Here is a 26,629-nt window from a genome sequence, read left to right as displayed (position 1 = left end):
AGTACCCAGTGTTGTAAATGATGTTGTTTTATTAGCGCGGTAGATAATTAATGATTTTGACGTGTTTTTCAAGAAAAACACACATTTTATTCATTATTATAAAATATAATATCACTATAAATGTAATTCGTAGTGTAAATGTGTTATTTTCAACTTAACATTAAAGTTACGAGAGGTTCTGGGCTCTCGTAATGTTAAGAGGATATTTGCGAGGATTTTTCGTTCTCGTAACATTACGATGTTTCTGTCAACGGTTAACGAGTGGAAGTTAATGTTAAGACTAATGTTAAGACTAATTTTTTTTCTGACAACGGGCCCCCGGTTTTTCGAATGAATGGCAAATACAAAATGCTGTCTATAACATTCGTTATATTAGTTACACAATGTCAGCATAACACGTTCCAAAGCGTATAATAATACCCATATATAAGCAAGTTATATGATACAATCTTACAATAATAAACTCTCACTATATTTTGCTTTTATCAAGTATCTGATAACAAGAAATAAAGAAGCATAGGCGTTTTGAAAGCGTGTATGTGTGCGTACGTATGTGCGTGCATGCATACCTGCGTGCATGCGTGTGCGTGTGCGTGTGCGTGGGTAATATCATGTGCGCGTGCGTGTGTGGCTGTGCGTGACTACGTAACTGTGCGGTTCTCGCCAAGCATGCAGCAGCTGCTAGGTCATATTGAAAGCCCTTGACCGCCGCGGTGACCTTGTGTCGTCGCTTCCTCCTCATGAATGTGATCATCCTACGTCGTCGACATATGCGCTATGCATGTGCGCCTGACATGCGCCGACGCGATGCAGCCCTGTTTTATTCCGGGAATAAATGTGAAATTGTTAGCAGTTCGGCGTGACGTCAGCGCATGCACACTCGCATTGATCCCATTCGCGAAGAACGCGTGCCGAAATTCAATTTAGGGCGAATGAGGGGAATATGCCTGCAAGTAACGATGCCGCTCTGGTTTGCTGTTTGCATTAGCCTCTCTACGCAGAATTTTACCGAGAGTACACTTATTAACATCTCAATCGGCTGGAATACGCAGGAAACAGTGTGCGTACTCGTAAGAATACCACCGTGCAATGGCGAACTGCGTTTTATGGATGTTTCGGTAAAACATTCAATCTCATGTGCGCGTAAAATCTAGCGGATATCAATGATTTAGAATCTTATTTCGTTCGCTTTGCGTTTCTCGTAGGTTATTATGCGTTAATTGCAATACTTAACACTTACATGCAGTAGCAGCTTTACTGAAGTTGTGCGTACATTGCCGGCGTAAGCGCTGCTCATCGCTTATTACATATTATATACGAACTACGGAAATCAATATTAATTCTGATGATAAAGTAATTATAATGAATACACATTTTCTCTTTTGTATATAGGGAATTTTTATTAAGGGTTGTCAAGGTTTAGAAATTATATATGCAGGTACGCGCGCATCCGCGCTGTCTCTTTCTTCTTTCTCCGTATATATATATATATATATATTCTTATCTAACGAAATGAAGTCGTAGTGTTGGCGGGGATGTTTTGTCCGCCATTCGTAACCTGCGCGTTTTTTTCACAATATATCTGTACACTGTTGAGTGTTGAATATCTATTATCTACATTCGGTCCACTACATGAACACTCCCAGCTGCAGAGGTCTGTTTGCAACCGCCGGCTCTCCCACGCAATACACTCACATCTACTTAATATATATCGACTTGCTTACCATAACTCTGCGAGAATTCAATCTTTACGGATATACCTACGCCAATGTTTTTATCCGTGGGACGTATAGTGGAGATTTTGCGCGTAGTTTGCTTCCCACGCACGCGGCATGGCTTCACGGACAGCCATGCGTAGATGCGCGCGGCTGCGCACTGTATTTAGGGCAACTATAGTGTGTGTCCGTATCGTTTTAAACTAAACACCGAATACTACCGCCACACGACTCGGGAGAGCTTTGCAGTGGCTTATACCGTCTAAGGACAGCTTCTCTGCCTGTCTGCATGTCTGCCTGTCTGCCTGCATGCCTGCACGCCAATGTGCCTGTCTGTCTATTTGCCTGTCCCCCTCTCTGTCTGCCTGTTCGTCTGCCAGGCCGTACGCGCATGCGTCTTACGCTAACTTAATGTGACGCTAATCTAGATAGTGTTCACGTGATGCTCTCTGCTCGCGTGTTGTGCAAGAAGTAAGTGGAGACTGCTAGAGGTTGCCGTCTCTTGCGAGTCCGCATCCGCGATCACTCCGGCGCAGAGATGTGCAGATGCGCAGACGTGAATTTACAGCTTCTGAGAATTGCGTCGGCTTCATCGTCTGCCGTTTGTTATAGCAACCGCGTCGCCTGCTATCGTGCCGATAACTAGCCTTAATTAATCTATCGACACCATTAACCTAATCGCTACCTACGATCACCACTGGGATCATTAATAGTGATGAAAAGGCGGAGGAACCTAAACAGACTCCGTGTAAGTCGTTGCTGGTATCAAGCCGTGTTGGCGCAGCCGTAGGGACGCTCGGAGTCAGTCTAAGAGTTGTTGAAGCGTTGCTGCGTGGTTATCGGGCACATAGTGTGCTGGTCAGTATCTCGCATTCTCTGCCTTCTATCTATTTCTAGGGGAATAGCGAGGGGCTATAGAATACACCATGATTCGCCTCGCGGCCAGCAGACATAGAATGCTATCCTAGCAAACAATCTGCATGGCACACTAAATGAATACGAGTGATGATATGAGTGTGGTTGTGCTTCCATGGGTGCGGGTTTATGTGCGGCGCCTACGAGTAAGCGAGTGAGTGCGGGTACGTGCAGGTCTGTGCGTGCATGCGCCGATGTGTGTGCGAACGTATGTGAGTGAGCGAATGTGCTCAGGTGTGTGCGTGTGTGCGCATATGTTTATATTACCGTATAACCGTTGTTATAACCGTATAACCAACGTTTTCGGCATGAGATTTACTGTTTATGCCCTATTTAAGAAGTTAGATACCGATACGGAGACGATGCGCAATAGGCATCTACAGGTTTACAAGCGATCGATTCCTTCACAAATTTTTGTTAATAAGCATGGTAATTTTATGTGAACAACTTCTCTCTTCGGCGCTCATAGCATGGAACCCGGTGAGAGGAGTGTTTGTGTGCTCCATCAGATTGACTTAATGGATGGGGAGTGGGCGTCAAAGGATAAACGTAAATGTGTTGGAGGGCGGGGAATGCAGTGAAAGTACCGCAGGTCGACGTGATGTGTGGTGGCAGCGGGATGCAGAAGATTCAGTGAATATATCTCGAGCTCAACGTGGATATAGCGGCGAGATCTGCTAATGTATTACAAGCTCCGAGCAAATGCGCACATGAAGGGACTCAAGCACACACACACGCACAAGCCCATGCACAATCCCACGTACACGCACACACACACACACACACACACACACACACACACACACACACACACACACACACACACACACACACACACACACACACACACACACACACACACACACGCACGCACGCACGCACGCACGCACGCACGCACACGCACGCACACGCACGCACGCACGCACGCACGCACAGCGTTCCCGTACACGCTGAAGCATGTTATATTAGGGTATACATGAGCATGTTTATTATCGTATATAGATAAAATCGGCTATGGACTGATTTTAATCTCAGGCGCTGTTCGCCGGCTAAACACGACTTGAAAATGACAGCAGTGAATCTAAAATTTTTCATCTATAATGGCGTGCAATTAGTTAGACAGCGAGATAAGGACATTCACTTGGCTGCATTCAGCACTGCACGAGACAGCGTTAACTCACCAATAATTATTTAAGGATACTGTTAGGGTTGGGAGGTGATTTTCGGTCGAAATTTCAATACCCACTTTATTTGATAGATTGCACCCATGGGCAGCTATGCATACGTAGAAATTATGTATATAGCCTCCCAAACGGTTTCAAATCCCCGCATTAGTCAATTCTTAACACAGGCTTTCAATCATGGGAAATTTAGAAAAGTGCTAATATCTCCATTATTAGAAATGCTAAAGTTGCTGATTTTTCAAACGCTATTTCTCGAAACTCACAACTCCGATTCCAAAATCTTTTGTTACGTTTCAATGCTAACATATCAAAGGAAAAAAAAGATCCTTGGAATTAGTTAGAGAAGTTATGGCTCTTTGTTTACGAAATGTTGCGTTTTGAAAATCACTACAACATTTTTGTACATCTTTTGTATAAATTCACAATTTTTGCCGTCACATAATTAGCGATGGATTAAAAATAAATAAATTCATCGAGAGCGTAGAGACACATCTCTCTTATGAAATGGATATGAGTTTGATTGAATTTGAAGAGCAGTTATGTTGCAATGCCCTTTACATTGTTACTCGTCCTTAACCCTAACAGTATCCTTAACTGGTCATGTTATACTCGGATAACAGCTATATACGGGAATATAAGGCCACGTAAGGAAATCGCTCTTGCACACGAATCATTTGCATACTTCCTTTTAGAGTTTCGTAGGTTCTGCCATCCGGTTAATAAGTTAATTTCTATGATGGGAAATTTTTTTAGGGGAAAATTGTCATTTTTTCGACGTTCCGTTTTTTACTGTATTTTTACGTGTAACATCGTGTCGAAACATATCGTACTGTCATTACTCTTGAATGTCATAGCAGATCGGAAATTAAATATTCGGTATTATATTTTCGTCTGTTTATTCATGAGTTAGAGTTTGGAATTCATATTTTAAAACAGATTTACTGTAATACGTTTTCATGAAATAGCACGCTGCGCTGAAGACGACAGAGCGATTTACGATTTTGGAAGCCAGCCAATTATTTTCTGCGGTTCTCTATATCACGAATTTGCATTTCTCATGGACACGAGTTATGGATTATAATGGTCGAGTTTCAGCAAACACTAACGACGCCACATGGATCGCACAGAAATTTGCATGGATTATATAAGAGGTATAAATCTGCATGGGCTTACTTTGCAAAACAACACCAAAGAAAACACGCACACGTAGTAAGCACGTACGCATGCATGGTAGCACACATACATTTCCAAACGCATGTTGTACAATCACCTACAAGTATGAGCTTACTAGAGGCCCTAAACGTAGGACAAGCCGATGTTACTACATCGTTTTAGGTGTGATAAGCTAACAACACGTATATGGGCGTCTGGACATCTTGCTAAATAAAAATCAACCGAACGCTGTTAACGGATGAGCGATTTTCTTAAACGCTCGCAATTTCACAAATGTTACGTAACACACGTAATCATCCTTGCTTAGACCAGACAAACGGAATGCCTTTGATGTGCGTTTGTTCTAGCTAATTGCGCTCCATTAGAGATGGAAAATTCTAAATGCATTGTCATTTGCAAGTCACGCGCACGTCGGTGCACCTTGCCTGATATTAAAATCACATCAATAGTGGATCTTAACTATATACGAAACTAACGCTGTCTAAACCCAGGCCAAATTCCGCGGGAAGTATTAGAGAAAGTTTGCAAAATTGCGTTTTAAGCAGTGGGACATGTTAATACTGGAAAATCAGTTTTATATTAAAACGCACTTTATATTAATACTACGTAGGCCTACTTTCTGGGAGATTGTGTGCTTTTCAGTAAGCCGTCCGTGCCATATTTCCTAGCTGCGTTCGACACTCCTCTAGTTTGACATTGCTACAAATGTCGACGCCTTCATATTTAATTCGTGTTACGGCTAAAGCATATAGATATAGATGTATAAACTATAGATCCTCACATATGTTTTGCCGCAATGATTCACATCGCCACGAAGGCTTATTTACTCGAGTATGTAGCGAAGACTCGTGATGGGGTAGCGCGACACGCTACGCACAGTCTCCCGCTCACAGAATCAGGCGGGCTCAATCTGAACAGGTTGCATCTATGCAAGCTTAAACATTGCTGAAAAATCGGGAACAGGAGCGATTACGTTAACTCCCTCAACTAGTAAATAGAATTTACCTTCCCATCGTGGTTTCTCATACATTGAAGTCTCTCATAGAGCGAGGATTAGGGTCATGCTCCAAAGTCTAAATAACGTTCTAGTAACTAACGCCTCCACGCATACACCTACACACTGCCTGCCTACTTGCCTGCTTGCCAGCCTGCTAGCCTGCCTACCTGCTTGCCTGCCAGCTTGCATGCGTGTTTGCCTACCTGCGTGCTTGCTTGTTTGTCTGACCGCCTTCTTGCCTGCCTGCCTGCATGCCGCCCTGCAGCTAAGAGGGGGTGCCATCGCTGCCAGGTTTCGCATCTTCTGAAGATAATTAATGTCGCGATTTCAGTGGCGCATCGCTGGGTGTTAGAAGTTTGTAATTAGCTTAATTTATTTTGCTGTTCATAGAAGGCTAGCTTTAATTGCTTGCTGGTATTTCTGACGAAGATTTCAACGACGCAGTGCTGATTGGACTGAAATTAAAATTAGAGTAGCACTATTACAATAGGCGTGGTTTTCTGTTATTCAGTTTGTTTGGCCTCGGTCCGTTGATTGTGTCAATCTATTAGTTATGCGTCTAAGAACGTACGACATTGTTCCATTTATGTACGAAGCTATAGTGCTTAGCAATTAATTATCCGATGTCTACAAAAGAGCGGAACCATTGTTCCGCTTTACAATGGGTCTCTCTGCTTCCCTATTCTCTCTCTCACTCCCCTCTCTCGCACGCCCGTAGGCGCTCTCTCTGCCTCACACACATAGTCTCGAAATCACCATTCTCGAATGCTACCGTATTTTGGCGAAACAAAATTTTCGTTTAACAATTTTCAGTTAACAGTATCCAAATCTGAACCATCACCGTACGATATGCTAGCACAAAAATCTCACGTTAACATTTTTACCACAGCACGAGGCACCACTACTGAATGCATAGTAATATTCTGCCCGGTTAATTACGCGCCACTACTGTATTCACCTGGCGATCACACCCTCCTATGAAGATTATAACGGACCATGCATTCTTCAATGCTGTTCCGACAATACTCGCGCGTTTAGATAGTTTGCTTCTAATCAATATGATCGATCTCGGGCACGTACTCCATTCGCACTGCACTGCCACTTTACTGAGGCTTCGAATGTTTTTCTTTCTTTCAATGCAATTGGTCTAACACTGCCCGCGCCACGTGGCACCGTGACAGCGTTTCTCGATTGTTTTTTCTCAAGAAGAGAGTTGGTCGTGGATTTTGTACGTAAAATCTAACCACCTAATTGCAAGTCAGGTCGGGATTGTAATCCCAGAGGCAGAACCGCTAGCGTGCTTAAAGTAAGCTGTTAGAAGTTGTTATCGACTCTGCTGCAGCACTGCGTTAGATATTGCATCTTGTCGCACATTATTAGGGTAGCATCTGAGTTATAATGTCACTCAGGCAGTACCAAATACTGATTATAACACAGACATGTGCACCAGCTTTACCACACGCACACACGCACTGACACCCAGTCATACGCATACGAACGCATGCACGCGCACGCGTAGACATTCACGCACGCACGCACAAGCAAATCATCAACAAATTAGGTTCTCTGTAGACACCGGGTTGCTTCCTATTACATGCATGGGGGCTAGACTGTATGAGTTGGTTATTTATTATTTTTAGGTAGGATTAGTTTTTTAAGTGATGACCGTCCGAATTGGTTTATATAACGTTGGTCAGCGCAGAAAACAGAATAAAAGAGAACACAGAATTTAAAAGCGAAGATAATTTATTCACCCTATTCAAGGGATGTATGTCATCGTTTAATGCCGATGTAGAATTGAGGTCAGCGAGTTACTATAGTACGTACCGGTTATGCCTAATCAATCAAGTGAATGAATAAATAAATCAATGCACAAAGAAGAAAGGAACAAACGAACTGACGCACGAATTAATAAACGAGTGAATAGGTGAATGAATAACATCATCCCTGCAGCCGTTTTTGACAATAAAACAAAACTTCTATAAAAATACGTAAACAAGCATAATGCTATGTCAGTGAAAAATGTCTCTGTAAGCATTTTCTTTTACAATCGTTAGATGTGGCTATTCTTACCAATCACCACAGAAATGTTCCAATCAGGAATTTGTAAACAAAGAATTCCTAATGAAAAAATTTATAATGAACAAGCTAGTAAAGTATAACTCGTGCTCTCTCTCCCCTGTCCTTTATCTTCCTCTCTCGAGCTCTCTCATACTCTCTCTCCCTTCTCTTCACTCGCTCTCTCTTTCATTTCTATCTTCTCTCGCTCTCTCTAAATCTCGTCGTCTCTGTCCTTCTCTTGCTATCCATCTCGTCCCCTCCATTTCTCACGCTAACATACTCGCTCACGTATGCATGCAGGTGCGTTCTTGCTGTCTTTGATACTGGCTCACAATTTTTCTCTCACGCGCTCACGCTTTCTCGAATACAGATAAACACACTCCCACCCCTTAAGCTTAGCGCAGACTTGCGACTTTTGGTTGCATGTCACTGCAACTTGCAACCGCATGCGATCGGTCGCACGCTTCACCGTGTGTGCGCACACATGCGATTTCGAAGCAATTGGAAGCGACGAGTTGCTGAAAATCAAACCAGTATGATTTCTTGCAACTCGTTGCAAGCGACCAGAATCGCTACGAGTTGCAGTTGTACGTTCCCGCAGACATAGCGATTTTATAGCAATTTCGAAGTTGCATGAAAAAGTCGCGAGTCTGCGCTAGGCTTTACTACACCGCTCTCGCGTGCGCCTTTTAACAAACAAAGCTTGGGTAGATTCCACTTGTGGGGTTATCATGCCGTCTAAAACGTAATTTTGCCGCTCATTATATAAAATAATGAAGTAGGTGTGGAATGCGCTCATATAATATTCCCGTAGACTTTTAGTGGCAATAAAGCAGCGCATAAGCACAAAGAGAGAACGAGAGACAGTGATGACAGAACGAGAGAGTAGAAGAGAGAGCGAGAGAGAGAGAAGAAGAAAGAGAAACACACGCACACACACACACACACACATACACACGCACACACGCACACACGCACACACACACACGCACGCACGCACGCACGCACGCACGCACGCACGCACGCGCACACACACACACACACACACACACACACGACAGGCAGACAGACAGACAGACAGACAGATAACAGACAGCACAGTACACGACAGACAGCACACAAGAAACAGACAGACAGATTACGATAAGATAGACAGACAGACAGACAGACTACAGACGACAGACAGACGAGCAAGCCAGACAACAGACAACAGACAAGGAGACCAACAGACATAAGACAGACAGACAGACGACAGACAGAAGACAGACAGACAGAACAGACAGACAGAACAAGACACACAGACAGAACAGATCAGACGCAAGACAGACGACAGACAGACCAGACAGACAGACCAGAAGACAGCACCAGAGCAGACAGACAGACAGACAGACAGACAGACAGACAGACGAAGACACACCAGACGACAGTACACGACACACAGACAGACAGACACAGCCAGACAGACAGACAACACGACACGACCAGGACAGACAGACACCAGACAGACACAAGACCAGACGACACGCACAGCAGACAGACAGTACCAGCCATATGAGACTTACTGCTGATTGATATAGCAATTGCGTATATTGTACATCTCAACATTCTCTTTACTCCTCTATATATGCCGTTCAGCACTCATTAACATATCCGCGCCATTTAGCTATGAATTATAGACTGAATCACCCAATCTCCTCTTATTACAAATGGTCCGGCGGTGATCATTTCTGCGCAGCGATAGATTGTGCGCCGTAATAGCTGCACATACGTTGAGAGCGCGTATCACTAATTCCAGAATTCTGCACACACCCATCAATTGGACTAGTTTGTGATACTAAAGGACTACAATGCCAACCTGCCCAAAGCTAGCTGGATAAAGTGACTACGCAATATCATGCATGAACCAGGAATGAAATTCCAAAACAGCATCCTTTTCGCTGGCAAGCTCCCGCTAGCAACGAAAAACTAGTACATTAACACCGCATTATGAAGCCAATTAAAAGCGAGATTAGGCAACACCTCCTTCACTCTGCCACTTAAAGCGCATCCGTCTCAGACATCATAGACTATTCACATTACGCCCCTCAGGAATGCACTTGCTGATCGCATGCCTGTACGATTCAACATCGCCGCGTGTAGTCATCGTACGCCAGTCATAATTATTCATTGAATCGGCAGTCAGTATATCTAATTCACTTATTTCGTCGTACAGCATCTCTTCGAGCACACATATGTGATCCATCTGCAGGCCTTTCACTTCTAAAGGCGACGGTATAAGAAGAGGACTAGAGTAGGATCGTAACTGCAGGAGATGATGTCAAGGTCACGCCCGCCTACTGATACCAGGAACGCATCGATAATTATTCAATATCTTCTCTTCACCAATCCAATGTCTTGCCGTTAATTCCATGTCTACTCATAAAGCTAAATGATCCTACCTTCGAGCATTGACTGTCATTCTGTTACCTGAATTGTGGTCATGTGCTATTAATGCCTACACAGAGTTCACCCACTAGCCCTGTTTTAACTTTATCTATCTATCCCATCCTAGTATGTATAGTACTGTAGTCATGTAGTATGTATGCTACACGTACTGTACTGTCCCATAGTATGTATGTATGTAGTATGTATCATATGTATGATACTGACCTATGTCATTGTATGTTATGATGTATGTATGTATGTATGTATGATCGTATTTATGTATGATATGTATGTAGTCATCACGTAGCATGTATGTATGTATTCATGTATGTATGTATGTATGTATGTATGTATGTATCGTATGTAGTATGTATGTAGTATGTATGTATGTATGTAATGTAGTATGTCATGTATGCTATGTACTGTACTGTATGTATGTCATGTATGTATGTAATGTATAGTATGTATAGTATTATGTATGCTATGTATGATATGCTATGTTGTATCGTATGTATGAGTACCTGTAGTATGTATGTAATGTATGATGTATGTATGTATGTATGTATAATATGGTACGTATCCTATGTTGTATTATATGTACAATGCTAATCTAGTAGCATGGTATAGTATTATACTAGTAGTACTGTATCTAAGTACTGTAATGTAGTAGTATGTATGTATCGTACTCGCTGTAATGTATGTATGTATGTAGGTATGTATGTATGTATAGTAATAGTATGTATGTATGTATGTATCTATGTCATGTATTATGTATGTATTGTATTGTATGTATTGTAGCGTATGTATGTATGATGTATGTAAGTATGGATGTATCGTATGTACACTACTGATTGTATGCTATGTAGAGGTATGTGATGTATGTATGTATGTATGTATGTATCGTATGTATTCATTCGCTAGTATTATGCTATGTATGTATGTATGCTATGCCACTGTATGTATGTCATGGAGTACTGTATGTATGTATTATTTATGTATTGTATGTAGTATTGTGTATGATATTATGTACGTATGTATGTATTTACTGTGTATGTATGATATGTATTATGTATGATATGTATGTAGAGGTATGTATGTAGTATGTAAGTATGTATGTAATGTAGTATGTATGTATGTATGTATGATTTATGTATGGTATGTATGTACGGTATGTATCTATCTATTGTATGTATGTAGTATGTATGTATCGTACTGAGTAGTATGTAGTAGTAAATGTGTATGAGTATGTATGTATCTAATGTATGTCTATGTATGATATGTATGTATTATGTATGTACTGTACATGTACTGTATTGTATTATGTATGTATGTATGTACGTATGTATTGTATCCATCCATCCATCCAATCCATACATCCACTCCATCCATCATCCACCATCCAATCATCCATCACACTCCATCCATCACCCATCCATCCTATCCATCATCCATCATCATCCATCCATCCATCCAGCCATTCATCCACCCAATCCACTCCATCCATCCATCCATCAAATCCATCCATCCACTCATCCAATTCAGCATCCATCCATCCATCCATCCATCCATCATCCATCCATCATCCATTCCATCCTCATCCATCCACTCCAATCCATCCATCCATCATCCATCCATCCATCCATTCCAATCATCCATCCTCCATCCATCCATCCATCCATCCATCCATCCATCCATCCAATCCATCCCATCCAATCCATCCATCCATCCATCCATCCATCCACCATCCATCACCCATCCATCCATCCATCCTCCAATCAGCATCCACCATCCATCCATCCACTCCATCCATCCAATCCTCCATCCCATCCATCCATCATCCAATCCATCCATCCACCGCCATCATCCATCCATCCTCCATCCATCCCATCCATCCATACCATCCATCCATCCATCCATCCATCCATCCATCACATCCATCATCCATCCATCCATCCATCCATCCATCCATCCATACGATCATCCATCCACCACCATCCATCCATCCATCCCATCCATCATCCATCCCATCCATCATCACATCATCCATCCCATCAATCCATCATCCATCCATCATCCATCCATCATCCATCCATCCATCCATCATCCATCCATATCCATCATCCATTCCATTCATCCACTCCATCCATCCACCCTCCATCCACTCCATCCATCATCATCCATTCCATCCAATCCACCATCCATCATTCCTCCATCAACAACATCCATCCATTCCATCCAGTCCATCAGTCCAATCATTCCATCCCATGCTATCCCAGTCCCCTTCCCCATCCACACCACCCACAGCCACCATCAACTCCATCCACTCCATACACATCCGCATCCATCCATCACATCACTCCACCAACCATCCACTCCACCCATCACTCCATCCCATCCACACTGTCCACCCATCATCCATACATCTTCCCAATCCATCACAGCCATCCAGCTTCCATCCATCATCCACCATCACATCCATCCCATCCATCCATCCAATCATCCCATCCATCTCACCATCCACTGTCCATCCCAATCCATCCATCCATCATCATCCCATCCCATCCATCCACATCCATCCATCCATCCATCCACCAATGCATGCCATCCATCCATCCATCAATCCATCCACCATCCATACCCCATACCAATCCAATTCCATCATCCATCCAATTTTCCTATCCTAACTCCATCCATCCATCCATCCATCCATCAGTCATCCATCTATATACCATCTATCTATCTCATCCATCTCTTATTGGTATATCTATACTTATCTACTCTATACTATCTAGTCATTATATCTATCTATCTATCCTATCTATCTCAGTCTACGCTATCTACTCTATCTACATCTATCTATCTATCTATCTATCTATCGATCTATCATCTATCATCTACTTCTATCTATCCTATCTCATCTATCGATCTAAATCGATCGATCTATCTAATCTATCTTATCATATCTATCTATCTATCTATCTATCTATCTATCTATCTATCATCATCTATCTATCCTATCATTCTATCTATCTTATCTATCTATCATAGCTATTCTACTCTAGCGCTACTAAAATTCTATGTCTAGCTATCTATCCATCTATCTATCTCATTGTTTTCTATCGTATCTATCATATCCTACTATACTATCTATCTACCTTATCTAGTCTTGATCTAATCCTATCTATCTATCTATCGTACTCTAGCTAGTCGACTCCTATCCTATCGTATCTACATCTATCTATCTATCTACCCTTATGTATCTATCTAATCTATCTATCCATCTATCATACTCTATTCTAAATCTATCACTATCTATCTACTCTATCCTACTATCTATCTACTCTAATCTATCAATCTATCTATCTATCTATCATCTACCAGTAATCTATCTATCTATCATACATCTATCTATCGATCTATCTCCCCTATCTATCTTACTCTATCCATTATACGATTCGTATCTATTCTTAGAGTCTATCCTACTCTTCTATCTATTCTGAGCTATCTATCTATCTATCTCAGTCTATCCTATCATCTATGCGGTAGTGCGGGAGCGTATCTATCCTATCCTATCTATCCGGAGATCTATTCTATTTACATACGTAGTTCTCTAATAGTATGATAGTATATATCTATATATATCCTACTCGATCTGATTCAATCTATCTAACTTAATTATCTGTATTATCATATCTATCTATCCGATCCATTCCATCCATACTCCATCTCCGGCGTCCGCCTGTCCTCCGCTCGTCCATCCACCATCTACCATCCACCTCTATCGACCATGACACGCGCTGCACGCCTGCGTGGGCCCCGCCGTGTGTGCTGCCGTGCCGTCGCGTGCGTGCCGCTGCCCTGCGCCCCGTCAGGCGCGAGCCTGGCATCTCAAGCCCACGGTCGTGGCGTGCACCACCTCACTGTGCTTGTGGTGGACTCTCCACGGAAGACTATGCGGGTGTGTGTGTGTGTCGTGTGTATACGTAAGTTGATGAGGTTGAGTGTGAGAGGGTGTTTGAGTGCATAAGGTTTTTGCATTTCATGTAATTGCCCCATTTCTGCTTCATTTATGGAACCAATTATTTTTGCGGAGATAAATGAAACGTAGATTTTAATTAACCAAATAAATTATTTATCGCAATGACGAATTCATTCAATTCACCGAGCCACAAAATCTTGATCCTAATTAATGCACAATGCATCCATCTCTACTGTGATCTTGAATGGAAAATTGTCAATTTTTCCAAGATGGGCTGCATCCTGCTATACTTGAATGCCTATGAGTACATGTGAATGATGTGATACTGTTGCCTAATTGCGAACATCGTTTTGCAGGATGGAAACGACCAGGTCCATTGCATAGAGCAGTGCATGGAGGCTGTGATGGGGAAATCTTCTCTAGCCTTGCCAGACCTTGACGATGATACAGGTAAGACTTATTAGTGCCATTGAAAACAACGTCATTACACGCTTTTGCACTTCGATGAGATTACTGGTTCCATATATTCAGAGGATTCATAATATCAAGGGTTAATAGTGAAAAATCTGTCATTATATTAGCCCCTGGTAATACTTAATATTGTGTATCGGGTGGAGGATTATTCATTTAAAATGTTCCGCACCTACCTAAATATGAATGACGAAATAATCGCAAACAATAATCATTCCATCAACTTAAATAATAGATACATTAATGTTAATAACCAAGGTAAATGCATTAGGCGTTATTTTGACATTTTTAAAAATTGACAGAAGTGTCATCACCGTCATCTTAATTGACCAAATATTTTTTTTTTCAATTAATTCTTCTCGAAGTGTAAGGCATGTTTGCTATATAAACGCCAATCACGTACATCTGGACGCCTCGCGAACCGTTGTTGCTAACCAGTTTATTTTGGAAGCAATTGATTTTGTGTTTGCTTGTCGAAGAATAAAACAATACGTATATCCGCGCTCAATAATTATTGGTAAAGACTGCATGATATAGGCCTTCACTAATGCATCACAGACTGTTGCTGTACGTTCTACGCGGTCAAAGGCGACGACGGAGTTTTCCATACAGGAAATAAGATATAGCATAACCTCAACACGCGAACACCATCCTAAACTATGTCCAGCTGACGCATGCAGTAACCTCCTCGTAGACATAGCAAATTTCCATCTTTGTTCGACTGTGTTAAACCGCACTGATGTATGATCATGGCTTTAAAGTTAGTATGGGGTTAGGCAGAAAGTACTCTACATGAGTCGACTGAAGTTACTACTAATGCTCTTGTCTCATTTAATCTCAGCCTATATCATAGCGACCGATATTGCGACAATATTTCGACGATACCGTTCGAGTTATATACAAGTTCCACGCATAGAAATCAGTACCAGGAACGGTCTAACTACGTACATCAGGTTATCCTCTATTTAAATTCAAGTTTCATCTGACAAGGCAAATATATTCCCAGACGCGCACTTACTCCAGGCTTATCACATATTCTGCTTAGAATCGGCTACAATCGTATGTCGTCTTGCACTGCTTTTTCACTGATTAGCTCGTGTTGAAACAGGAAACTTTCTCGTAGTAATGCGATCCCCCTGACGTGTACTGTATAACTGAACCGACCTCGCGCGCATAGAGAGCTTCTGCAATACGTAGAGAGATACAGCTAGCTATCGGTAATCGCTGCCCACGTTCAGCATTGATATTAATTTGTTCTGTTCTTGGCAGTCCTGAGCGTATTTTGCTGATCGTATATAACGCGACTTACTGACTAACTGACTGACTGACTGACTGACTGACTGACTGACTGACTGACTGAGGAGCGGGAGCCCAACGCGCACGATATGGGATGCACCTATTTCTAGTGAACTCGGGACCATTTTTCTGTACGGATGAGCTTTCTGAATTAGCTTTGTAATTCAGGAGTGCTGGGATATCTGTAGTTATCGTTCTAGAGAGGCGGGTGTAATAAGGTGCAATAGCAATTATAACGGAATCACGAGGGTACCTATACACGTACTTTCGCTGTATCGCCACCTATCTTAAGAGGTGTTGCGTGACGATGACACAATCACCAACAAGATTAATTATAATTATCGCAATTAACCAATCGAGCGTACTAAACGAGAAGATGCTCCCGACAGCATTGAACGCAGTTTATCTCGTATATATTTCAAACAATTAAGCCCACTCGGATAGTCTTTAATTTCTAATAGCATGTGTCGAAAGTAAAATAATTACATCCGAAAACAATCTACCGTCATTATTGGCTACACAAACTGCAGTGATTTTAAATTGTGTGCGAAATTTTTCGGTTTACGGCAAGCGACTCTCGCGCGTTCTCGCGATAACACGATACATAGCTATAACTCGTGGGTTCATTTCCGCAAATAGCCGTAGTGTTGCTGATAGGGTCTATGTCCCCCAGGGTACTGCCGGAACGTACCCTGGGTACGGTCCGGTATACCGTAACGTACCCTAGCTGATACTAAATACTTCTATCTAATATGACGGACCGTACCTCGCCGACTCCACTAACGAGTCTAGGGAGTCGCCTACGCCTACTCCCTAACCCTAGCCCTAACCCTAACCCTAACGCTAACTCTAACCCTAACCCTAACCCTAACACTAACCCTAACCATATCAGATAGATAGTTATCAGGGTACGTTCCGGTATACCGGACCGTACCCAGGGTACGTTCCGGCAGTACCCTGGGGGACATAGACCCTATCAGCCGTAGTGTTTGCTAATAAATTGAGGTACTAATACCGAATTCGATCAGTTCTTGAGTTTGTGGCGCTAGAAATGCCTGGATGGCGTCTACAAAAGAGATTCGTTACATATTTGTGGCATAACTGTAATTTGAGCTCATTAATGTATAGTTATTTTAGATGAACCAGGGTCCGGCTGTTGCGAGTGGAGTGAAACTAGCTCAACTGCATTGTTGTGTATCCGTGAAAGTCGTGATGCGTGTGCGTCTGCACACAGTTACCTCTAGTTACACGGTTAACCTCTAGTTATCGCGAGACATTGCGAGATTATTACGTGTAATTTATAAAAAAATGTGTTACCTTGAACGTGTCGCGCTACGTGAAGGGTAACGTCGTCAATGTGACAAATGAAAATAGTTTGAAGAAAGACGCACCATGCATACGCATCACCAATACATGTACCTACGTGTATACACTATATCGTGAGCTATACGTAAGTCCATCGCGTGCCTGTCGCACAGATCCCCGCGTAATTTGACAACAAAAGATAAGGCGGGTGTTTTTGGCAAATACGTGGCAAATCCAATTACCTACGTACGCCCCAAACTGCCACGTAATATCACCCCGATTTGAAACTTTAAGCGGAAACCACGACGGAAAATAGTAGCCATTATTTCCGCTGTAATTGCTGTCTCCTGCTGTTGCTCGCGATTAGTTGCGAGGTTTCATGCAGGCAACTTGTGCACTGGGCGAAAGAAAGATGGCGGCACATGCATGCGCACGCTGAACACTAGACCTTCCTCTAATTACACGCACGTTTCATACTTCAGCGCAAATTTGCACTTACACATGATCTTATATATATACAGACAGACAGACAGACAGACAGACAGACAGACATTATGAAGACTTATGCCTTATGATATACGCATTGGCGGTAATTGTACATTTCAACATTTTTATCCTTATTATGCCGTTCAGCATTTAATTTACATATCCGCGCATTTATCTATGTAATTATTAGACTGATCACCAATCTCCTCTTATTACAATGCGTCCGCGGTGATCTTTCTTCTGATCGATAATTTTGTGGGTAATAGTTGGCACATAGAGAGCGCTATACTAATTCCAGAATCTGCACACACCTATGCTAATTGTGACTAAGTTGTGTACTAAAAGTGACTAAATGCCACACCTGCAAGCGAGCTGGATAAAAGTTTACTAGAATTCATCATGCATGAACAGGAATGAATCCAAACAGGATTCCTTTTCGGTTGGAAGCTCGCTAGAACGAAAACGATTAGATTTAACACCGATATGAAGCAATTAAAAGCGAATTGCAACACCTCTATTGCACTAAAGCCGCATCCGTCTCAGACATCATTGATATTCACATTACGCTCATGTGAATGTACATTGTGATCGGCATTGCCTGTACGATTCAAGATCGGCGGGTAGTCATCGTACGCAGTCATTAATTATTCATTGGAATCGGCAGTCAGTATATTAATTCACTTATTATCGTCGTAAGCAATTCTTCGAGGCACACAAGTGATCGATGCCTGCATGTTCACCTTTAAATGCGACGTATAGAAGATGGAGAGGGTAGGATCGTAATGCAGTGTAGATGACTGTAAGTGTCGGCCCTACTGATGCCAGGAACGCATGATAATTATTCCATTTATCTTCTCTTTCACCAATCCATGTCTTGCGGTAATTCCATGTATTCATAGCTAAATTGATCGTTACCTTGGCATTTGGACTGTCATTTTACCTGAAATTGTGGGATTGTGCTGTTAATGCTAGTTACCACCATAGCCGTTGTTTTAATCTTTATCTATCTATCCATCTATGTATGTATGTATGTATGTATGTATGTATGTATGTATGTATATGTATGTATGTATTGAATATGTTATGTATGTGATGTAATGTAGTGTAATGATACTGATATAATGTTATGTATGTAAAGAGTATTGTATGTCGACCATGTAGTTATTAAGTATGTTATGTATGTATGTGCTAATGTAGTATGTAATGTAGATTGTATGTATGTAGGACTGGTAATCGATATGTATGAATACTGATATGGATAATGTATGTATGTCTATACCGTATGCCTCATGTATGGGCCTATGTATGTATGTATGTAATGTATTAGTATGTAGTGTATGTATGATCATTTTGATATATTGTATATTTAGTGTTACTGTAAAGTTATGTATGTATGTATGTAGTGTATGTTTATTGTATGTACTGCTGTGACTAATATTTTTTGGGGCTTTTAGTGACTTTTAGTAGATACTCGTATCGGTAGTATGTAAATGATTGAGGTTGGTATACCAATGCCATCCATAAGCCATCCTATTCTTATATCACTCTATATCTATATAGACCACATTTCCCATTTCTTCATCACATCCCATCCATCCATGCCATCCATGCGCATCCATCACGACAACGTATGCCTTTATCCATCGCATCCATGCCATACCATGCCATCATGAGAGTCCATATCAAGAGTCACTGCATCATCGCATCCATCCATACAGCATCCGAGTCCATGCATAGGGCACGATTCGCCATCGCATCACATTCTCTATCTCTATCCGATCATCCATCCATTGCGCGAGCGCGAGTAGCCCAATAACCCATTCCAGCCATCCATCACTGCAGTGCCTCATTCGTATTGACATATTATATAATACCTTATTCCAATACCATACTATTCTTCATTGGCCAATATTATTTCCATCTCTATATATAGGCCAATCACCATCCATTGCTCCGATCCCATCACGTGTTAATGTCAGAGACGAATCATACTTGCGCTGTGTAAGGCGGGATAGTTAAAAATTCGAATTCATTTATAATTTTGAATATAGTTCTTTTTAGGGGGGTCATCTTTCTGTTGACTGTTATTTAGTTGTGCCATCCATCCATACGCATCCATCATCCATTCCATCCATCCATCACCATTCAGCCATATTCCATCATCTCTCATCCGGAGTTTCCATTCTCATCCTACTCATCCATCATTCCCATGCATCATCATAGGGACTCCATAATTCCATCGCGAGTCCCTGATCCATTCGTCAATGCACATATTCCATGGCCATCCAATCGCACTTACCATCATCCAATGCCATAATGCTGAAGCGCATCCATCCATGGGGTGCCCATCCATGCCATTACCGGAGCATCGCATCCAGGCCTTGAGGTAGTTGTATATATATTGATGGGGGCAGCATTCGAGGCTTGCGCACCGTAGCGATTTTATCGCACCGCCCTATTTTCCTTGGCTTTTAGTGGGAGCGCTGCGCTAGATACCATCCATCACCTGGGCGGACCGAGTCGACACCGTCATCATCCATCGCATCCATGCCATACCATCCATGCCATCAATCCATAGCGGCATCCATCCATCCATCCATCCATTTCCCATGCCAATCACATGCCATCCATCCATCCATCGCATCCAATCCATCTTCTCATCCTCCATCCATCTCATCTCCTCATCCATGCCATGCCTCATCATCGTCATCATGCATCCATCGCATCCTCATCCATCCATCCATGACCATCCCATCCATCGCCATCCATCCTTCGCTCGCATCCTCCTCTCTGCATCCCATCGCATCCATCCATCCATCCATCCATCCATCCATCGGCACCATCGCATCCATGCCATTCGCCACCTCGCCCATACATCCTATACCATCCATCGCATCCATCCATCCATCCATACCGATCCATACCACCATCCATGCCATGCCATGCCCATCCATCACAGCAACATCCATCCATCCATCCATCCATTCCATCCATCGCCATCATCGCATCCATTCCATCCAGTCCATCCCATCCAATACCAATACCATCCATCCATCCATCCATCCACTCCATCCATCTATCATCCATGACCCATCCATCCATCTCTCCATCCATCCATCCATCCATCCATCCTAATGCCGCATCCATCCATCATCCATCCCAAGCCATCCATTCCATCCAATCCATTCCATAGCCAATCCATCCATCCATCGCATGCGCATACCATCCATCGCATCCATGCCATCGCATCCAATCCATCCATCCCATCCATCCGCATGCATCCATCCATCCATACCCTATCCATCCACTGGCATCCATCATGCCATCCATCCATCCATGGCCGAGGTCCAATGCGCCCATGCATTGACCATGCCATCGACAGTCCCATCGCGAATCGCTCTATGCGCATCCATTGTCCATCATCCTATGCAACCATCCAATCCATGTCCATCCATCGCATCCGAGTCACATCCAATCCATAGCCATGCCATACCTATCCATCCATCATCGCATCCATCTATATATCCATGCTATTATACTATCGCATCAATCTATCTATCTATGTTCTATCTATCATGCTATCTATCTATCTATCTATCTATCTATCTATCTAATCTATCATATCTATCTATCTATCTATCTATCCTATCTATCTATCTATTCTATCTACTCTATCTATCTATCTATCTATCTATCTATCAGCTATCGATAGCGATCTATCTATCTGACTTACTCTATGCTATCTATCTATCATCATATCTAAATCTAAATCTATCTATCTATCTAATCTATCTATGCTATCTAAACTATCATCTATCTAATCTATCTATCTATCTATCTTATCTATCTATCTATCTATGCTATCTATCTATCTATCTAATCTATCTATCTATCTATCTATACTATCCTATCTAATCTATTTATCTATCTATCTAATCTAAATCTATCTATCTATCTATCTATCTATCTATCTATCTAATCTATCTAATCTATCTACTATCTATCTATCTATCTATCATATCTATCTATCTATGCTATCTAATCTAATCTATCTAATCTATGCTATCTATCTATGCTAACTATCTATCTAATCTATGCTATCTATCTAGTCTACTCTAAATCTTATGCTATCTATCTATACTATCTAATCTAATCTATCTATCTATCTATCTAAGTCTATCTATTATCTGATCCTATCTTATGCTATTTATCTATCTATCTATCTATCATATCTATGCTATACTATGCTTATCTATCTATGCTGATGCTATCTATCTACTCTATCTATCATATCTATCATATCTATCCTATCTATGCTATGCTAATCTATCTATCTATGCGTATTTGAGTCTATCCTAATATATATAATCTATATATTCCATATATAATATATATATATAAATCTAGTCTAATCTATTTATGCTATGCTAACTATAATATATCTGTTTACTATCTATCTCATCCATCCCCATTCATCATCCATACGGTCCATCGCGTCGCGTCGTCCGCCTGTCCGTCGTCCGTTCCATCCATTCCATCTAATCCATCCATCATATCGACATGCTAACGCGCGCGCACGCGCTGCGTGTGTGCTGTGTGCAGATGCGTGCGTGGCGTGCGTGCGTGTGTGTGTGGTGGTGTGTGTGTGTGTGTGTGTGTGTGTGCGTTGTATACGAGTAAGTTTGAGTGAGGTTGAGTGTGAGGAGGTGTTTGGAGTGCATAAGGTTTTTGCACTATTATCATGTAATATCCCCATTCTGCTTCATTTATGGAACCAATATTTTTGCGAGTATAAATAAGAATCGTAGATTTAATTAACCAAAGGGTGAGAAGTTATTGAGTCGCATGAGATATTTCATTCATTCACGCGAGGGGTGGGGCACAAATCTTGATCCCTAGATTACATGGCACAATGCAATCCATCATCTAAACTGTGAGCCTTTAGAGATGGAAAAATTGTCATTTTTTCCAAGATGGGCTGCATCTGGTTCCTATACGTTGAAAGCGCTATGAGTACATGGTGAACTGAGTATAACAGTTGGCCTAATTGCGGCAAGAACCATCGTTTATGCAGGATGCAAACGACCAAGGTCCATTGCATAGAGCAGTGGCATGGAGGGCTGTGATGGGGAATCTTCACTAGCTCTTGCAAGAGCCTTGAGCGATGATAACAAGGTAAAGACTTATTAGTGCCATTGAAAACAAAGCGTCATTAGCACGGCATTTTGCACGTTTCGATGCGAGATTACTGATATGTGCTCATTTATTCAGAAGGATTCATATATGCAAGGGTTAAATAGTGAAACAATCTGTCATTAATATTAGCACAGACCTGGTAATACTTAATATTGTGTATCGGGTGGAGGATTGATTCATGATTAAAATGTTCGCACTACCTACGCATAATAGAATGACAGAAAAGTAATCGCAAACAATAATCATTCAATCAACTTAAATAATAGATAGCATTAATTTAATAACCAAGGTAAATGCATTAGGCGTTATTTTGACATTCTTTAAAAAATTGACAGAAGTGTCCATCGGAAACCCACTGTCATCTAATTGACCAACATAATTTTTTTTTTCAATTAATTCTTCTCGAAGCCTGTAAGGCATGTTTGCTATAAATAAACGCCAAATCACGTACATCGCTGGAGCGCCTCGCGAACCGTTTGTTGCTAAGCCTAGTTTAATTTGAAGCCAATTGATTTGTGTTTGCTTGTCGAAGAATAAACAATACGTAATATCCGCAGCTCTAATTTATAGGGTAAAAGACAATGCATGATATAGGCGCTTCACTAATGCAAATGCAGCAGACCTGTGTTGCTCGTACGTTCTTACTTCGGAATACAACAGGCGACGACGGAGTCCTTTCCATTACAGGAATACAGATATAGGGCATAACCTCAACACGCGTAACACTCATCCTGAAACTATGTCCAGCTGTACGCCATGCAGTAACCTCCTCGTAGACTAGCAAATTTCCATCTTTGTTTCGACTGTTGTTAACCGCACTGATGCTCATGATGACATGGCTTTACAAGTTAGTATGGGGTTAGGCAGAATTAGACATGCTACATGGAAAGGTCGACATGAAGTTACTAAACTAATGCTCTGTCTCATTTAATCTCAGCCTATAATATAGCGACTCTGATATATGCGACAATACTTTCTCGCAACGATACGTCGAGTTTCCGGAGTTATATACAAGTTCGGCAACGGCTATAGCGAAATCAGTAGCCTAGGAAAATCGGCTCATAACTACGTACATCCAGGTTCATCTGCATCCTGATTTTTTAATAATTCAAGTTTTCTACTGACAAGGCAAATATATTCGCCAGACGCGCGCACTTTACTTCAGGCTCTATCACATATTTGCTGGTCTTTGAGGAATCGTGCTACAGGAATTCGTGATGTCGTCTTGCACTAGGCTTTTTCACTGATTAGCTCGTGTTTGAAACCAGGGAAACTTTCTGCGAGTAATGCGATTCCCGCCTGACGTGTACTGTAAACTGAACCAGAACCTCGCGCGCATAAGAGAGCTTCTGCAATACCGAGAGAAGATACAGCTAGCTTACTCGTAATCGCTGCCGCACGTTCAGCCATTGATATTAATTTGTTCTGTTCTTGGCACTCCTGAGGCGTATTTTGCTGATCGTAATAACGGCGACTTACTGACTAACTGAACTGACTGACTGACTGAACTAACTGACTGACGACTGAGAGAAGCGCGAGCCCCAACCGCGTCACCGATATGGAGCCGCTATTATCTAGTGTAACTGCGGGACCATTTTTCCTGGTAGCGATGAGCCTTTCTGAATAAGCTGTAATTCAGGAGTGCTAGGATATATTCTGTAGTTATCGTTCTAAGAGGAGGCGGAGTGTGAATGAAGGTGCAATAAGCAATGATAACTGGAATATCAACGAGGGTACTATACAACGTACTTTCGCTGTATCGCGCACCATTATCTAAGAGGGTGGTTGCGTGACGACTGACACAGATCACGCACAAGATAATACTTATAATTATCGCAATTAACGCAATCGAGCGTACTAAAAACGAGAAGTATGCTCCACACAGCATTGAACGCACGTTGCCATCTCGTATTATATTCGTAAACAATTAACCCACTCGGAGTAGTCTTTAATTTCTAATAGAACATGTGTAGGAAAGTATAAATAATTACATCCGAAAACAATCTACTCAGTCATTGATTGGTACACTCACAAAACTGGCAGTGATTTAAATTGTGTCGAAAATTTTTCGGTTTAGCGCAAGCGACTCTCGCGCGTTCTCGCGATAGACTACGATACATAGGCTATATACACTCGTGGTTCAATTTCCGCACATAGCACGTAGTGTTGCTGAATAGGGTCTATGTCCCCCAGGGTGACTGCCGGAACGTAGCCCTGGGTACAGGTCCGGTATACCGGTAAACGTACGCCTGTAACTCAAATTACTTCTATCTAATATGACGGACTCGTAAGCTCGCGCGACTGCCACTAACTGAGTCTAGGGAGTCCGCCTACGCCTACTCCCTAACCCTAGCCCTAACCCTTAACCTAACGCTAATTCTAACCCTAACCTAACGCCTAACACTAACCCTAACCATAGTCAATAGATAGTTATCAGGGTACGTTTCCGGTCATAGCCGGACCGTACCAGGGTACGTTCGCGGCAGTACCCTGGGGGACATAGACCCTATCAGCCGTAAGTGTTTGGCTAATAAGATGAGGTAGCTAATACGCGAAATTCGAATCAGTTCTTGATTTGTGGCGTGCTCGAAATGCCTGGACTGGGCGTCTATCAAAAGAGATTTCGTTACATACTTTGTGGGCATAACTGTAATTTGAGCTCATTAATGTATAGTTATTTTAGATGAACCCGAGGTCTGAGCTGTTGGCGAGTGGAGTGAAACTAAGCATCAACTGGCATTGTTGTGGTATCGCGTGAAAGTCGTGGATGCGTGTGCGTCTGCACACAGTGTACGCTCTAGTTACAGTTACCTCATAGTTATGCGCGAGACATTGCGAGATTATTACGTTAATTTATAAAAAAATGCTGTACGTTGAAGTGTTCGCGCTACGTGAAGGGTAACGTCGTCAATACGTACAAAATGAAAAATAGTTTGAAGAAAGACGCACCAATGCCCTACGGCATGCACAATCATGTCCTACGTGTATACACCATACTAGATCGTGAGGGCTATACGTAAGTCGCAGTCGCGTGCCTGTCGCACAGATGCCCGGCGTAATTTGACAACAAAAAGATAAGGCGGGTGTTTTGGCAAATACGTGGTCAAATCCAATTACCGTACGTACGCCCCAAACTGCCACGTAATATCCTCCGTTTGAAACTCTTAAGCGGAACGCACGAGGAAAATAAGTAAGCCCGCATTATTCTCCGCTGTAATTGGCTGTTCCTGCTGTTGCTCGCGATATAGTTCGCGAGGTTACATGCAGGCAAACTTGTGCACTGGGCGAAAAAAGATGGCGGCACATGCATGCGCACGCTGAACACTAGACCTTCTCTAATTACACGCACGTTTCATACTTCAGCGCAAATTTGCACTTACACCATGATCTTATATATAGTATATATATATATATATATATATATATA

General features: G+C 42.0%; 1 protein-coding gene across 1 annotated transcript in view; it reads left to right on the top strand.

Annotated features, from left to right (window-relative positions):
* The window catches only part of LOC106806779 (titin-like), a 73,691-nt gene that overhangs the window by 38,087 nt on the left and 8,975 nt on the right, over nucleotides 1-26,629 (top strand). The window contains exon 2 of the mRNA XM_014808848.1: nucleotides 14,805-14,898. Coding sequence (XP_014664334.1) covers nucleotides 14,805-14,898 — 94 coding nt within the window. The remainder of the gene's footprint in view (nucleotides 1-14,804; nucleotides 14,899-26,629) is intronic.

Source organism: Priapulus caudatus, unplaced genomic scaffold (genome assembly GCF_000485595.1).
Source record: "Priapulus caudatus unplaced genomic scaffold, Priapulus_caudatus-5.0.1 Scaffold179, whole genome shotgun sequence".
Lineage (NCBI taxonomy): Eukaryota > Metazoa > Priapulida > Priapulimorpha > Priapulimorphida > Priapulidae > Priapulus > Priapulus caudatus.
This window is presented reverse-complemented; position numbering and strand designations above follow the sequence as displayed.